The sequence below is a fragment of the Lepisosteus oculatus genome, unplaced genomic scaffold (assembly GCF_040954835.1).
Source record: "Lepisosteus oculatus isolate fLepOcu1 unplaced genomic scaffold, fLepOcu1.hap2 HAP2_SCAFFOLD_39, whole genome shotgun sequence".
Classification (NCBI taxonomy): Eukaryota; Metazoa; Chordata; class Actinopteri; order Semionotiformes; family Lepisosteidae; genus Lepisosteus; species Lepisosteus oculatus.
The window spans coordinates 1926173-1942540 of record NW_027167923.1 but is presented as its reverse complement, the minus strand read 5'-3'; the positions used below and the strand labels follow the sequence as shown (position 1 = coordinate 1942540).

General features: G+C 41.5%; 2 protein-coding genes across 2 annotated transcripts; both read left to right on the top strand.

Moving 5' to 3' along the window:
- Positions 1-221: 221 nt before the first annotated feature.
- LOC138227632 (uncharacterized) lies at positions 222-2996 on the top strand. The gene is made up of 3 exons (XM_069186317.1): positions 222-282; positions 765-2264; positions 2668-2996. Exon 2 carries the CDS (start codon positions 800-802, stop codon positions 1670-1672), a length of 873 nt encoding a protein of 290 aa, XP_069042418.1. The 5' UTR covers positions 222-282; positions 765-799; the 3' UTR covers positions 1673-2264; positions 2668-2996.
- A 5237-nt stretch (positions 2997-8233) lies between these two features.
- Positions 8234-10950, top strand: LOC138227628 (uncharacterized). Its single transcript, XM_069186313.1, has 3 exons — positions 8234-8334; positions 8820-10319; positions 10706-10950. The coding sequence occupies exon 2, from the start codon at positions 8855-8857 to the stop codon at positions 9725-9727; it is 873 nt and encodes a 290-aa protein (XP_069042414.1). The 5' UTR covers positions 8234-8334; positions 8820-8854; the 3' UTR covers positions 9728-10319; positions 10706-10950.
- Positions 10951-16368: the final 5418 nt, after the last annotated feature.

Below are 16368 nucleotides of genomic sequence, written 5' to 3'. Positions count from 1 at the left end.
ATAAAGACAGAAAAATATAATGACACCCTGTTACATTAACTGTAAAATAAACGCCGTAACTGCGGCCATATGAAAATTTGGATAAAGATTATACAAACATCCTAAGGAGCTCTATGACATATGAGCGTCGTAATAATGGTTGGTGACCTGACGTAACAGTGCTCCCTGAATTACGTGATCTGTATATACCCAAATACAGATATATCACATAGGGAGATGCAGTCAAACATTGCATTGCTATCGTCGTGGTGAACTATTTCTCCGCTGTTTAAAACGTGTTTGGTGTCATCAAATATGCTTGTCAATTTGTAGCGAAATCGATATACTGTATCATAATCCTTCAGCTATCTATAATGTAGTGAAACGGCTAATTAATATTGATAAATTCCCTTATTCACAGTGACTTTTGCTCAAACCCCTGTTGCATAATGGGTTAATTTTATATAAAAAAACATTTATATCATAGATATAATACAAGCTTTGAAATGAAATAGCACATTTCCAGGTTTCAGTTAAACATTTTTAAAAAAGCTCATGACTTTAAGCATTCTGAACATTGAGAATGTTATTTGGGAAACAAATGTTTATTATAATGTTTATGTTTAGGATCTGTCTCCTACTGAGTCAGCATGCAGCATTCAACACCATTAGGTTTAATATTAAAAAGTTGTGTATTTCCTGAATTGTTTTTTTTTTATTCTTTTCTATTAGACCATACTAGACTGTGCAGGATATCATGTATTTGCCATTTTTGCCTTTTCCAGATACCTGGGAAACAAAGCTCATATCTCATTTGCCAATGGAGCCCAGTCCTAAGCCTGGTGCTCTGTCCCCCTCCCCGAAGGACACAGACTCGAATCGACCCGCGCCCTTAAGGCAACAGGATCTGATTTCCACGTACTGCCCGCCTCCCAAGATACAGCTTCTGAAGGACACCTTCCAAGAGAAACTGATGCAGGAAAAGGAGAAAAAAATGATCGCCATGTACAATCGGCGGCAGGAGGCAGCTCTACAGAAGATGAGAAAATGTTTCCAATATGTCAAATACGCTGCGGAGAAGAAGATGGGGAACAGCTATCGCTTCCAAGCCCAACAGGGCCCCGAGAAGAACATTGTGGGGTATGATCGGTCTTACCCCCTGAAGCTTATGGGTAACAGGAAAGTCTCCGGCCCTGGTGAGATTCGGGCTGTGGACCGCCCGGACGCACAGAGTGATTCCTTGTTTGCCCCCACCCCGCCTCAGGATGGTCATGAGAGGCCCTGCGAGAGGCCGGGCAGGAGGGGCTCAAGAGTATGCAAACCTAAGGACAGGACTGTCCTCCCCATGGTGGCGACCCCTCCAGGGCAATGCCCTTCTCATGCCAATGGGAAGGAGCACTTTCAGTTGCAAGAGGAGCTACGAAAAGTGGCCGAGGCAGAGGCCGCGCTGAAGGAGGAGCATCGCCGGAGAGAGGCCAGCCTGCAGGATGAGATGCGCCGGAAGGAGGCCATGATGAAGGACGAGATTCGCCAGAAGGAGGCCATGATGCAGGCGAAGCTCTTCAGAGCACAGGAGGAGCTGAGGATGGTTCCGAGAGAGATGGAAGACTCCAGAGAGGTGGCCGGAAGGGAAAATAGAGGCGAGGCAGAGCGAGCTTTGCCCCAGAGGACCATGGGCCAACCACCGCTCTAAGGCCGTGCCTCTTCTGACCTGCAGAATGGAGAAGCAAAAAGCCTTCACTCCAAGGAAAGCCCTTCCTATCAGAGGAGACAACCTTGATTATGGTTCTCCAATGGAAGATGGCGGATGCGCAGAATCGCACTTTCCCTCTGCGCTTTCCCATCAGGAGAGACGTCAAGTGAGCCCTTGCAGCCGTGGGCTAGAAGACGTCCCCTGTGGAAGGAGAAAGTATCTCAAGAAAGCAAGGCTCCCTGAAAGCGACGTGTCAGCGGCACAGGCCGCGCAGGGCCACTTCAGAAATAACACCACATGTCTGGATGAACAAACTCTGTCAGTGGAAAACAGATATTTGTCCCCTACAAGTCTGATGTGCCCTACCGCTGAGCAATTTCCATATGAGAATAGCCAGAGTGGAAACCCTCAGCTGGTGCCCTGTGAACTGTGTCACGGGAAGTTTGCTGTAGAGAGGCTGGAGAAACACAGCAAGATCTGCAAGAAGCTTCAGAATTCAAAGAGGAAGGTTTTTGACTCTTTCAAGCACAGGGCCAAGGGAACAGAACTGGAGACATACATCCATAAGAAGAAGGTTAAACCGCCAATCGTGGTAAGGGCTATCCTTAAACTCTTTCCAAGCTTCCCTTTTTTTCTCCTAGAGTCAGACTCAGCTTATAAATCAATGTAGACAATAAATAAGTGTTTTATGAAGTACTCTTCTGAAAAACTGCCGCAAAGGCACATTTGCCAGACAGAATAAATGTGTCTTAGTGACTTCTGAATTCTGTTGTAAAAATCTACATATCAAGCAAATAGCACTCACAGGAAACAAAACCATAACTACGTAAATTGTACTCTCTACCCAATGACCTGAAAGGTAGCCCCAGAAAGCTACGTTATTACTGTATTGATATTTTCTTGCCTTGTGAATGGTTTGCGACCAGACTGTGTACGCAGTGCTAGTCTGGACTTTTTCTGGAAGCTGTTTTATTGGTTTCATTTCCTGTTCCCAGCTGAGAAAGAACAACTGGAGGCAGAAGCACGAGGATTTCATTCGGAGCATCAAACAGGCCAGGGAGGTGCAGCAGGTGATCACGCAAGGAGGGAAAGTTGTGAACCTGCCCCAGCCCCCCGCGAATCCAAACCCCGACTACGTGCCCTGCCCTCACTGCGGCCGGCGCTTTGCCCCCAGGCCGGCACAGAGGCACATCCCCAAGTGTCAGCACATCAGGAGCCGCCCTCCTCCTCCTCCTCGCAGATGAAAACTGATGTGAAGAAGAGCAAAAGAGTCATGATCTTGGCTCACGACTCACGTCCTGCTTTTTCTTTTTAGAAACACATTTAGCACAGTTCATCCGTATGATGATGAAAAAAAAATGTTACCTTATTTTAATTAAATGATTTTTTTTTTGGTGGACTGGTGTTTGCGTAGCTGTGGTTATTTCAGTTTTTCTCTTATCATTCATACACCTTGACCTCCTAAAAATAATTTTTCAACCTGGAACGTACAATTAGCAGGCAATAGAACAGGTCACATTGGTCTTGGAACCATCAAAAAGTAGTATTCACACATTCTCGGCATCAATTTTCCTTAAAAACAACTGAAAAAGCAAGGTAAAGAGTGATTGATTTTTTAATGAAAGTTATTTGATTTAATTTATTTAATTTTCATAATATTTGAAATATGTTGGGATTAATGTGACTCAATATTATCTGCAGCTCTTACACTCCAGGCACCTGATAAAGTGGAACGCAGTGTCTTTGCCTTACATGGCGCTCAGCTCTTCCTCAATCCCAGCAGAAGCACCAGCAGAAGCAGCAGCCTCCGGGTCCTGCCTCATGCACAGCTTAAAATGCAACACCAAGTAATACAACAAACAACAGGGAAAACCATTCACGATCAGACACATCCGTTGATTGCTGGCTCTCAGTAAAGGGACATTGCATCATTACATCACAAAATAGACTACATTTCAAGGTTAAAGAATTACCATGTTCTGCGATTCAGAACGAGGCAGCAAAACTTCCTGTAATCTGATGTGGCCCTGTGACATTGTAAAGGAGCAGGCTTGTGAATACATCTCGTTTAATCCAATGGAAATATTGCTCTCAACTTTTTTACGTTTTTGCCAATAAATAATATTACATTGTTAACTCTGCATAAAGAACCTTGGAATGGAACGTTTTTTGCAGTGAAATGTTTGCTGCATAACCTATACCTTTTCTCTCCTACATCACATTGCATTAGTCATTACAGTGATTAGTGAGTAGGAAGGGCTGCATCACATCGCAATTTGTGTGGAACTTGAATGCGAATTTGTTACAACATGGCGTAACTTACAGTCCTTTCACAAAATTCATGATTTTGTGCTCAATTTTGAGTTTGTAAAGTTTTTCTATAATGTCAATGATTTTATTTTGTGACTGAAATTAAATACTTTTGTGTCTGCAATATTGGGACTGTAGTTCCACCTTAACCTACTAGTACTGTATGTCTTTGGACTGTGGGAAGAAACTGGAGCACCTGGAAGAAATCCACACAAATGAAGGGAGAACATACAATTCCATCCAGACTGCACCCCAGGAATTGAACCCAGGACCCCAGATCTGTGAACCACAGTGCCACCTCATTGCTATAGTCACTTTAATTAATGTCAAAACTCATTTGCAAATGAGCAGCCTGGGATCCAAAAGGATCAAGACAAGGATCCAAACAAAGCACTATCCCAAAGCTTGGCTTTGTACAGTATATCATACAGGGCTTGATGCAGAAGGCAGATAATCTAAGTCCATGCAATAATTGCTAAGGGAAAGTGACTTTGTGTTTTTGGAGGGAAGTCACTCAACATGGAGCTGTGTTAGTGAAATGATTGTTCTGATGTACGGCTGATGTCCAAACACTGAAAACATGATTGTGTATGCAATCGCACTCCCGAGCTCCATTGGGTATGGTTAAAATAACTTTTTATAGTTCATCACATTCAAAGTGTGTGTACCTGATGAAAGTGTAACACGCATTTGGAGGAGTTATTCAGGATTTTCTTTCATTCAACTATTTCAAGACCCATTATTTTCAGATGTTGTAGTATACGTGAATAATGAAAGGCCTTCATATTACACAATGAAGGAATGACTTCGCAGGTGTGAAGAATAAAAGATTAATTCAGCTCACTTTGGGGAGTTTCACAATGGCCCTCCTTAAAGAAATGTGGGTTTGATTAAAGGAAAGAAGAAAAAGCACTGAATAATATTTGCTTCTGTAAACGTAATCATCTCAAAATATGGTTAAAGAAATTGAAGAAGGTTAAACATAATCCAAAACGTATAAGGTCAATTTAAATACAACCAGAATTCTAGTGTTTATGCAATGCATCTGTGGGTTGATATGAAATACGGCCGTTCTTAAACTAAACGAGGTTATCGAGAGCATATTCCGAGTACGGCTGTGGCCAGTTGTACTGTGAACTGCGAGGACCGTATCTTATCCTGAACTGGCTGTGCGAATACCGTCCTCTGCTGGCAGAAGGAATAGATTACAACGGCACTGTATTGGCGATTAGTCCTATTGCTAGAATATTGAAACAACAAGGAGTCCGCGGAGTCAAGCAATGCTGAATGAACAAGTACCTGAAATTCAATAGGATTTTGTGTATTGATTACAAATAGGTGTGAAATTCTCATGTACAGTGGTATTCATGGATTCCTTACACAAGCAGCCGTTGTTATGATACTTTCGTAATCTGAATATAAATCTGTTATCTACTTGAAACTGTAATTATTGAATAGATTAATGTCTTTGAAATGCTTCATTAACTGGGCAGTTTCCATGTTTGGAAATGTTTTTATTTTGATTGCTGATTGCTAGATACTGTATGTTTAATAGGCATGCTGTTAATATTTTCTACAAGAGCCAAATAAGACAGTTATGCTGTAGTAAGTTCTATATAAGTTATATAACATAAGTTATATTTTGTTCTGAGGTCAATTTGAATCTCATACTAAATAACTGGTGTCCTTTTATCTGAGAAACACTACCTGATTGATCACCTGATGCCTAGAAATTAGCATGCACAGTAGCCCAGTGTTTAGCATTGCTAGCTCACAGTGCTGAGGCCCTGGGTACACTTCTGGACCTGGGGTGCTATCTGTATGGTGCTTGTATGTTCTCCCCATGTTTGCATGAGTTTGCTTTGGGTGCTCCGGCTTCCTCCCACACTTCAAAGAATTACTGGTAGGTTAATTGGCTTCTGGGATAATTGGTGAGTGTCTGTGTCTTCCCTGCATTGGACTACCATCCAGTCCCAGGTATCTCCTGCTTATTACTTTCTGAGGCTCTGGCTCCCCCGTGACCCCCCGACCCCCTGACCACCTGACCCTGAATTGGATGAAGCGGTTAGAAAATGGGTGGTTTCTGTTATGCTCTGGTCATGCTCTGCCATAGCAACAACTTGTAAAAAATGCAGATGCTAGGATTTAACTCAAAGAAGGAGCTCAGATCAGTGTGTTGGCATCACTGTACAGGTGTCCGGTGTGTTTTAGAACATATGTTAAAATCTTATTTACTAACTTCTAGACTTTTTACCCCCCATATCAGTCTGCAGGTGCACAGTGGTCTGTGGACACCCTCCTTGCTCTGTCGTAAAAGAGGAAATAAAAAGCAACTGGTTTTGACTTTAATGCACTGAGACTGTGGAACTCACAGAACTCTCTTGTCAGAAAGGCAGCTTCTAACAGCTTTTAAGTGAAGACTAAGAACACTTTTCTATTTTATTAAAATAGATTATATATGTTTTGTTTAAATATATGTTATAAATGTTAAAACGACAGCTCGTATAAGCTTGTATTTTTACCTTTCGATCATTTTTAGAATTGCTTTGAGTTGCTTTTACCATGATAAACAGTACAAAATATGAGGTGTTGAACTTGTCAAAAGTTTTAAAGCGCTTTATGACGTAAAGTGTGATGACAGTCCTTGGCGGTCTATGTAACAATTCTTCTTGAAGTAGGTCATCGGGCCAACAGTATATAAACATTACAGCTCAAGTGCTTTTGTATCTGAACGCTTTTAGGTAAGTAATTTAGCAGCTGCGGTATTAATCGTGATTTTAATGGCAAATTCAATTGCAGGTAAAATAAAAATGGCGGATAACTTTCTTTCTAGCTTCGTGAAGCGGTCGCGCCACATTATACATATATACCATAATAAGAAACATAATATGCACAGTAGAATTTTTCACTTTAAGCTGGCATTATCCAGAACCGGGTCAGGGCCCGGACCCGGACCGTGCAGTGTGGTCCGTCGGCCTTCTAAAGATGTTTAGGAGATCGGGGCGCCCTTGGATTTGATTAGAAACTTGCATAATTTCTTAACTTGACCCCATTATCTTAAAAAAAATGGCCAGGCCAAGACCAAAGCATGAAGGCTGCGAGGATCGGGGGACTCTCATTTTTGGTCACAGCGTACAGTAGTAGATCAGTAACCTCTGTTTATCGTGATAACCTTTAATTATTTTCCAGTACTTTTTTAAATGATAAAACACATTGTCTCGCCAGTTTTGCTAAAGATACGGTTTTAGTGTTTACGCATAAATTTGTAAGCCGTAGGTTTAAATCTCGTGGTCTTATTTTCTGCATTTTCATCGTAAGGGAAGGCGCTCGTTTGCGATTTACGCGCTGAATATTGTAAGCAGAGGAGCCTTAAGGCACAGCCTCGCCTTAACACCATCGTTTGCATTGTCATTGTCATCCAGAAAAGCAGTCGTAAGAAAATGAATCTGTGGCGGCTCCGAACATTAAAAAAACTTTATCTAGACTGCAAATACATCCCAATCTTACTATCAACACGTTTTAAGACCCCTCTCCTTTCCACCGGTATACAAGCTAAGAGAGAAATATTGGAAATCCCATCTGAAGTAGCCCTCGTCTCACCTTCGGAGCTGTGAGCGATGGGGATCATAATTAAAAGGGGTACAGTTACTTTGAAAATGTGTATGTGATACTTAAATTTAAATAAAATAAAAAGATAAATTATATAACACAGACTGCTATATATGTCCATGTGTTTAAGACGTATGAATCGGTTTTAAAACAGGCACACCCCTTCTCACAAATCCGACTGGAGTCTCAGTCCGTCGTCGCGATGAATTAGGAGCTCAGATGTAGGCTAAGTGATTGCAATTTATTTATTTAAAAGAACCACTTCAAATCAAAAGGGAGACATTTTGTAATGGTAGTTATCGTATTATAGTATACGATAACTGTATACGTAGTATACGTAATTGTAGATATACAGTACATAAAGGGTATGAATAGGTGTGAGCTTTTACTGTATATTTAATATTTTATCTGACCCACTTGTAGAAACCGCCTACTCAGATTTATTTAAGTGGTCTGCCACCATAAAGACAGAAAAATATAATGACACCCTGTTACATTAACTGTAAAATAAACGCCGTAACTGCGGCCATATGAAAATTTGGATAAAGATTATACAAACATCCTAAGGAGCTCTATGACATATGAGCGTCGTAATAATGGTTGGTGACCTGACGTAACAGTGCTCCCTGAATTACGTGATCTGTATATACCCAAATACAGATATATCACATAGGGAGATGCAGTCAAACATTGCATTGCTATCGTCGTGGTGAACTATTTCTCCGCTGTTTAAAACTTGTTTGGTAAGTGTCATCAAATATGCTTGTCAATTTGTAGCGAAATCGATATACTGTATCATAATCCTTCAGCTATCTATAATGTAGTGAAACGGCTAATTAATATTGATAAATTCCCTTATTCACAGTGACTTTTGCTCAAACCCCTGTTGCATAATGGGTTAATTTTATATAAAAAAACATTTATATCATAGATATAATACAAGCTTTGAAATGAAATAGCACATTTCCAGGTTTCAGTTAAACATTTTTAAAAAAGCTCATGACTTTAAGCATTCTGAACATTGAGAATGTTATTTGGGAAACAAATGTTTATTATAATGTTTATGTTTAGGATCTGTCTCCTACTGAGTCAGCATGCAGCATTCAACACCATTAGGTTTAATATTAAAAAGTTGTGTATTTCCTGAATTGTTTTTTTTTATTCTTTTCTATTAGACCATACTAGACTGTGCAGGATATCATTTATTTGCCATTTTTGCCTTTTCCAGATACCTGGGAAACAAAGCTCATATCTCATTTGCCAATGGAGCCCAGTCCTAAGCCTGGTGCTCTGTCCCCCTCCCCGAAGGACACAGACTCGAATCGACCCGCGCCCTTAAGGCAACAGGATCTGATCTCCACGTACTGCCCGCCTCCCAAGATACAGCTTCTGAAGGACACCTTCCAAGAGAAACTGATGCAGGAAAAGGAGAAAAAAATGATCGCCATGTACAATCGGCGGCAGGAGGCAGCTCTACAGAAGATGAGAAAATGTTTCCAATATGTCAAATACGCTGCGGAGAAGAAGATGGGGAACAGCTATCGCTTCCAAGCCCAACAGGGCCCCGAGAAGAACATTGTGGGGTATGATCGGTCTTACCCCCTGAAGCCTATGGGTAACAGGAAAGTCTCCGGCCCTGGTGAGGTTCGGGCTGTGGACCGCCCGGACGCACAGAGTGATTCCTTGTTTGCCCCCACCCCGCCTCAGGATGGTCATGAGAGGCCCTGCGAGAGGCCGGGCAGGAGGGGCTCAAGAGTACGCAAACCTAAGGACAGGACTGTCCTCCCCATGGTGGCGACCCCTCCAGGGCAATGCCCTTCTCATGCCAATGGGAAGGAGCACTTTCAGTTGCAAGAGGAGCTACGAAAAGTGGCCGAGGCAGAGGCCGCGCTGAAGGAGGAGCATCGCCGGAGGGAGGCCAGCCTGCAGGATGAGATGCGCCGGAAGGAGGCCATGATGAAGGACGAGATTCGCCAGAAGGAGGCCATGATGCAGGCGAAGCTCTTCAGAGCTCAGGAGGAGCTGAGGATGGTTCCGAGAGAGATGGAAGACTCCAGAGAGGTGGCCGGAAGGGAAAATAGAGGCGAGGCAGAGCGAGCTTTGCCCCAGAGGACCATGGGCCAACCACCGCTCTAAGGCCGTGCCTCTTCTGACCTGCAGAATGGAGAAGCAAAAAGCCTTCACTCCAAGGAAAGCCCTTCCTATCAGAGGAGACAACCTTGATTATGGTTCTCCAATGGAAGATGGCGGATGCGCAGAATCGCACTTTCCCTCTGCGCTTTCCCATCAGGAGAGACGTCAAGTGAGCCCTTGCAGCCGTGGGCTAGAAGACGTCCCCTGTGGAAGGAGAAAGTATCTCAAGAAAGCAAGGCTCCCTGAAAGCGACGTGTCAGCGGCACAGGCCGCGCAGGGCCACTTCAGAAATAACACCACATGTCTGGATGAACAAACTCTGTCAGTGGAAAACAGATATTTGTCCCCTACAAGTCTGATGTGCCCTACCGCTGAGCAATTTCCATATGAGAATAGCCAGAGTGGAAACCCTCAGCTGGTGCCCTGTGAACTGTGTCACGGGAAGTTTGCTGTAGAGAGGCTGGAGAAACACAGCAAGATCTGCAAGAAGCTTCAGAATTCAAAGAGGAAGGTTTTTGACTCTTTCAAGCACAGGGCCAAGGGAACAGAACTGGAGACATACATCCATAAGAAGAAGGTTAAACCGCCAATCGTGGTAAGGGCTATCCTTAAACTCTTTCCAAGCTTCCCTTTTTTTCTCCTAGAGTCAGACTTAGCTTATAAATAAGTGTTTTATGAAGTACTCTTCTGAAAAACTGCCGCAAAGGCACATTTGCCAGACAGAATAAATGTGTCTTAGTGACTTCTGAATTCTGTTGTAAAAATCTACATATCAAGCAAATAGCACTCACAGGAAACAAAACCATAACTACGTAAATTGTACTCTCTACCCAATGACCTGAAAGGTGGCCCCAGAAAGCTATGTTATTACTGTATTGATATTTTCTTGCCTTGTGAATAGTTTGCGACCAGACTGTGTACGCAGTGCTAGTCTGGACTTTTTCTGGAAGCTGTTTTATTGGTTTCATTTCCTGTTCCCAGCTGAGAAAGAACAACTGGAGGCAGCAGCACGAGGATTTCATTCGGAGCATCAAACAGGCCAGGGAGGTGCAGCAGGTGATCACGCAAGGAGGGAAAGTTGTGAACCTGCCCCAGCCCCCCGCGAATCCAAACCCCGACTACGTGCCCTGCCCTCACTGCGGCCGGCGCTTTGCCCCCAGGCCGGCACAGAGGCACATCCCCAAGTGTCAGCACATCAGGAGCCGCCCTCCTCCTCCTCCTCGCAGATGAAAATTGATGTGAAGAAGAGCAAAAGAGTCATGATCTTGGCTCACGACTCACGTCCTGCGTTTCCTTTTTAGAAACACATTTAGCACAGTTCATCCGTATGATGATGAAAAAAAAATGTTACCTTATTTTAATTAAATGATTTTTTTTGGTGGACTGGTGTTTGCGTAGCTGTGGTTATTTCAGTTTTTCTCTTATCATTCATACACCTTGACCTCCTAAAAATAATTTTTCAACCTGGAACGTACAATTAGCAGGCAATAGAACAGGTCACATTGGTCTTGGAACCATCAAAAAGCAGTATTCACACATTCTCGGCATCAATTTTCCTTAAAAACAACTGAAAAAGCAAGGTAAAGAGTGATTGATTTTTTTAATGAAAGTTATTTGATTTAATTTATTTAATTTTCATAATATTTGAAATATGTTGGGATTAATGTGACTCAATATTATCTGCAGCTCTTACACTCCAGGCACCTGATAAAGTGGAACGCAGTGTCTTTGCCTTACATGGCGCTCAGCTCTTCCTCAATCCCAGCAGAAGCAGCAGCCTCCGGGTCCTGCCTCATGCACAGCTTAAAATGCAACACCGAGTAATACAACAAACAACAGGGAAAACCATTCACGATCAGACACATCCGTTGATTGCTGGCTCTCAGTAAAGGGACATTGCATCATTACATCACAAAATAGACTACATTTCAAGGTTAAAGAATTACCATGTTCTGCGATTCAGAACGAGGCAGCAAAACTTCCTATAATCTGTTGTGGCCCTATGACATTGTAAAGGAGCAGGCTTGTGAATACATCTCGTTTAATCCAATGGAAATATAACTCTCAACTTTTTTACGTTTTTGCCAATAAATAATACTACATTGTTAACTCTGCATAAAGAACCTTGGAATGGAACGTTTTTTGCAGTGAAATGTTTGCTGCATAACCTATACCCTTTCTCTCCTACATCACATTGCATTAGTCATTACAGTGATTAGTGAGCAGGAAGGGCTGCATCACATCGCAATTTGTGTGGAACTTGAATGCGAATTTGTTACAACATGGCGTAACTTACAGTCCTTTCACAAAATTCATGATTTTGTGCTCAATTTTGAGTTTGTAAAGTTTTTCTATAATGTCAATGATTTTATTTTGTGACTGAAATTAAATAATTTTGTGTCTGCAAAATTGGGACTGTAGTTCCACCTTAACCTACTAGTACTGTATGTCTTTGGACTGTGGGAAGAAACTGGAGCACCTGGAAGAAATCCACACAAATGAAGGGAGAACATACAATTCCATCCAGACTGCACCCCAGGAATTGAACCCAGGACCCCAGCTCTGTGAACCACAGTGCCAGCTCATTGCTATAGTCACTATAATTAATGTCAAAACTCATTTGCAAATGAGCAGCCTGGGATCCAAAAGGATCAAGACAAGGATCCAAACAAAGCACTATCCCAAAGCTTGGCTTTGTACCGTATATAATACAGGGCTTGATGCAGAAGGCAGATAATCAAAGTCCATGCAATAATTGCTAAGGGAAAGTGACTTTGTGTTCTTGGAGGGAAGTCACTCAACATGGAGCTGTGTTAGTGAAATGATTGTTCTGATGTACGGCTGATGTCCAAACACTGAAAACATGATTGTGTATGCAATCGCACTCCTGAGCTCCATTGGGTATGGTTAAAATAACTTTTTATAGTTCATCACATTCAAAGTGTGTGTACTTGATGAAAGTGTAACACGCATTTGGAGGAGTAATTCAGGATTTTCTTTCATTCAACTATTTCAAGACCCATTATTTTCAGATGTTGTAGTATACGTGAATAATGAAAGGCCTTCATATTACACAATGTAGGAATGACTTCGCAGGTGTGAAGAATAAAAGATTAATTCAGCTCACTTTGGGGAGTTTCACAATGGCCCTCCTTATAGAAATGTGGGTTTGATTAAAGGAGTGAAGAAAAAGCACTGAATAATATTTGCTTCTGTAAACGTAATCATCTCAAAATATGGTTGAAGAAATTGAAGAAGGTTAAACATAATCCAAAACGTATAAGGTCAATTTAAGTACAACCAGAATTCTAGTGTTTATGCAATGCATCTGTGGGTTGATATGAAATATGGCCGTACTTAAACTAAACGAGGTTATCGAGAGCATATTCCGAATACGGCTTTGGCCAGTTGTACTGTGAACTGCGAGGACCGTATCTTATCCTGAACTGGCTGTGCGAATACCGTCCTCTGCTGGCAGAAGGAATAGATTACAACGGCACTGTATTGGCGATTAGTCCTATTGCTAGAATATTGAAACAACAAGGAGTCCGCGGAGTCAAGCAATGCTGAATAAACAAGTACCTGAAATTCAATAGGATTTTGTGTATTGATTACAAATAGGTGTGGAATTCTCATGTACAGTGGTATTCATGGATTCCTTACACAAGCAGCAGTTGTTATGATGCTTTCGTAATCTGAATATAAATCTGTTATCTACTTAAAACTGTAATTATTGAATAGATTAATGTCTTTGAAATGCTTCATTAACTGGGCAGTTTCCATGTTTGGAAATGTTTTTATTTTGATTGCTGATTGCTAGATACTGTATGTTTAATAGGCATGCTGTTAATATTTTCTACAAGAGCCAAATAAGACAGTTATGCTGTAGTAAGTTCTATATAAGTTATATAACATAAGTTATATTTTGTTCTGAGGTCAATTTGAATCTCATACTAAATAACTGGTGTCCTTTTATCTGAGAAACACTACCTGATTGATCACCTGATGCCTAGAAATTTGCATGCACAGTAGCCCAGCGTTTAGCATTGCTAGCTCACAGTGCTGAGGCCCTGGGTACACTTCTGGACCTGGGGTGCTATCTGTATGGAGCTTGTATGTTCTCCCCATGTTTGCATGAGTTTGCTTTGGGTGCTCCGGCTTCCTCCCACAGTTCAAAGAACTACTGGTAGGTTAATTGGCTTCTGGGATAATTGGTGAGTGTCTGTGTCTTCCCTGCATTGGACTACCATCCAGTCCCAGGTATCTCCTGCTTATTACTTTCTGAGGCTCTGGCTCCCCCGTGCCCCCTGACCCCCTGACCCCCTGACCCTGAATTGGATGAAGCGGTTAGAAAATGGGTGGTTTCTGTTATGCTCTGGTCATGCTCCGCCATAGCAACAACTTGTAAAAAATGCAGATGCTAGGATTTAACTCAAAGAAGGAGCTCAGATCACTGTGTTGGCATCACTGTACAGGTGTCCGGTGTGTTTTAGAACATATGTTAAAATCTTATTTACTAACTTCTAGACTTTTTACCCCCCATATCAGTCTGCAGGTGCACAGTGGTCTGTGGACACCCTCCTTGCTCTGTCGTAAAACAGGAAATAAAAAGCAACTGGTTTTGACTTTAATGCACTGAGACTGTGGAACTCACAGAACTCTCTTGTCAGAAAGGCAGCTTCTAACAGCTTTTAAGTGAAGACTAAGAACACTTTTCTATTTTATTAAAATAGATTATATGTGTTTTGTTTAAATATATGTTATAAATGTTAAAACGACAGCTCGTATAAGCTTGTATTTTTACCTTTCGATCATTTTTAGAATTGCTTTGAGTTGCTTTTACCATGATAAACAGTACAAAATATGAGGTGTTGAACTTGTCAAAAGTTTTAAAGCGCTTTATGACGTAAAGTGTGATGACAGTCCTTGGCGGTCTATGTAACAATTCTTCTTGAAGTAGGTCATCGGGCCAACAGTATATAAACATTACAGCTCAAGTGCTTTTGTATCTGAACGCTTTTAGGTAAGTAATTTAGCAGCTGCGGTATTAATCGTGATTTTAATGGCAAATTCAATTGCAGGTAAAATAAAAATGGCGGATAACTTTCTTTCTAGCTTCGTGAAGCGGTCGCGCCACATTATACATATATACCATAATTAGAAACATAATATGTACAGTAGAATTTTTCACTTTAAGCTGGCATTATCCAGAACCGGGTCAGGGCCCGGACCCGGACCGTGCAGTGTGGTCCGTCGGCCTTCTAAAGATGTTTAGGAGATCGGGGCGCCCTTGGATTTGATTAGAAACTTGCATAATTTCTTAACTTGACCCCATTATCTTAAAAAAAACGGCCAGGCCAAGACCAAAGCATGAAGGCTGCGAGGATCGGGGGACTCTCATTTTTGGTCACAGCGTACAGTAGTAGATCAGTAACCTCTGTTTATCGTGATAACCTTTAATTATTTTCCAGTACTTTTTTAAATGATAAAACACATTGTCTCGCCAGTTTTGCTAAAGATACGGTTTTAGTGTTTACGCATAAATTTGTAAGCCGTAGGTTTAAATCTCGTGGTCTTATTTTCTGCATTTTCATCGTAAGAGAGGCGCTCGTTTGCGATTTACGCGCTGAACATTGTAAGCAGAAGAGCCTTAAGGCACAGCCTCGCCTTAACACCATCGTTTGCATTGTCATTGTCATCCAGAAAAGCAGTCGTAAGAAAATGAATCTGTGGCGGCTCCGAACATTAAAAAAACTATATCTAGACTGCAAATACATCCCAATCTTACTATCAACACGTTTTAAGACCCCTCTCCTTTCCACCGGTATACAAGCTAAGAGAGAAATATTGGAAATCCCATCTGAAGTAGCCCTCGTCTCACCTTCGGAGCTGTGAGCGATGGGGATCATAATTAAAAGGGGTACAGTTACTTTGAAAATGTGTATGTGATACTTAAATTTAAATAAAATAAAAAGATAAATTATATAACACAGACTGCTATCTATGTCCATGTGTTTAAGACGTATGAATCGGTTTTAAAACAGGCACACCCCTTTACTTCTCACAAATCCAACTGGAGTCTCAGTCCGTCGTCGCGATGAATTAGGAGCTCAGATGTAGGCTAAGTGATTGCAATTTACTTATTTAAAAGAACCACTTCAAATCAAAAGGGATACATTTTGTAATGGTAGTTATCGTATTATAGTATACGATAACTGTATACGTAGTATACGTAATTGTAGATATACAGTACATAAAGGGTATGAATAGGTGTGAGCTTTTACTGTATATTTAATATTTTATCTGACCCACTTGTAGAAACCGCCTACTCAGATTTATTTAAGTGGTCTGCCACCATAAAGACAGAAAAATATAATGACACCCTGTTACATTAACTGTAAAATAAACGCCGTAACTGCGGCCATATGAAAATTTGGATAAAGATTATACAAACATCCTAAGGAGCTCTATGACATATGAGCGTCGTAATAATGGTTGGTGACCTGACGTAACAGTGCTCCCTGAATTACGTGATCTGTATATACCCAAATACAGATATATCACATAGGGAGATGCAGTCAAACATTGCATTGCTATCGTCGTGGTGAACTATTTCTCCGCTGTTTAAAACTTGTTTGGTAAGT

Excerpts from the sequence above, each read along its gene's own strand:
- LOC138227632 (XM_069186317.1), top strand. The coding sequence starts at position 800 with ATGGAGCCCAGTCCTAAGCCTGGTGCTCTGTCCCCCTCCCCGAAGGAC.
- LOC138227628 (XM_069186313.1), top strand. The coding sequence starts at position 8,855 with ATGGAGCCCAGTCCTAAGCCTGGTGCTCTGTCCCCCTCCCCGAAGGAC.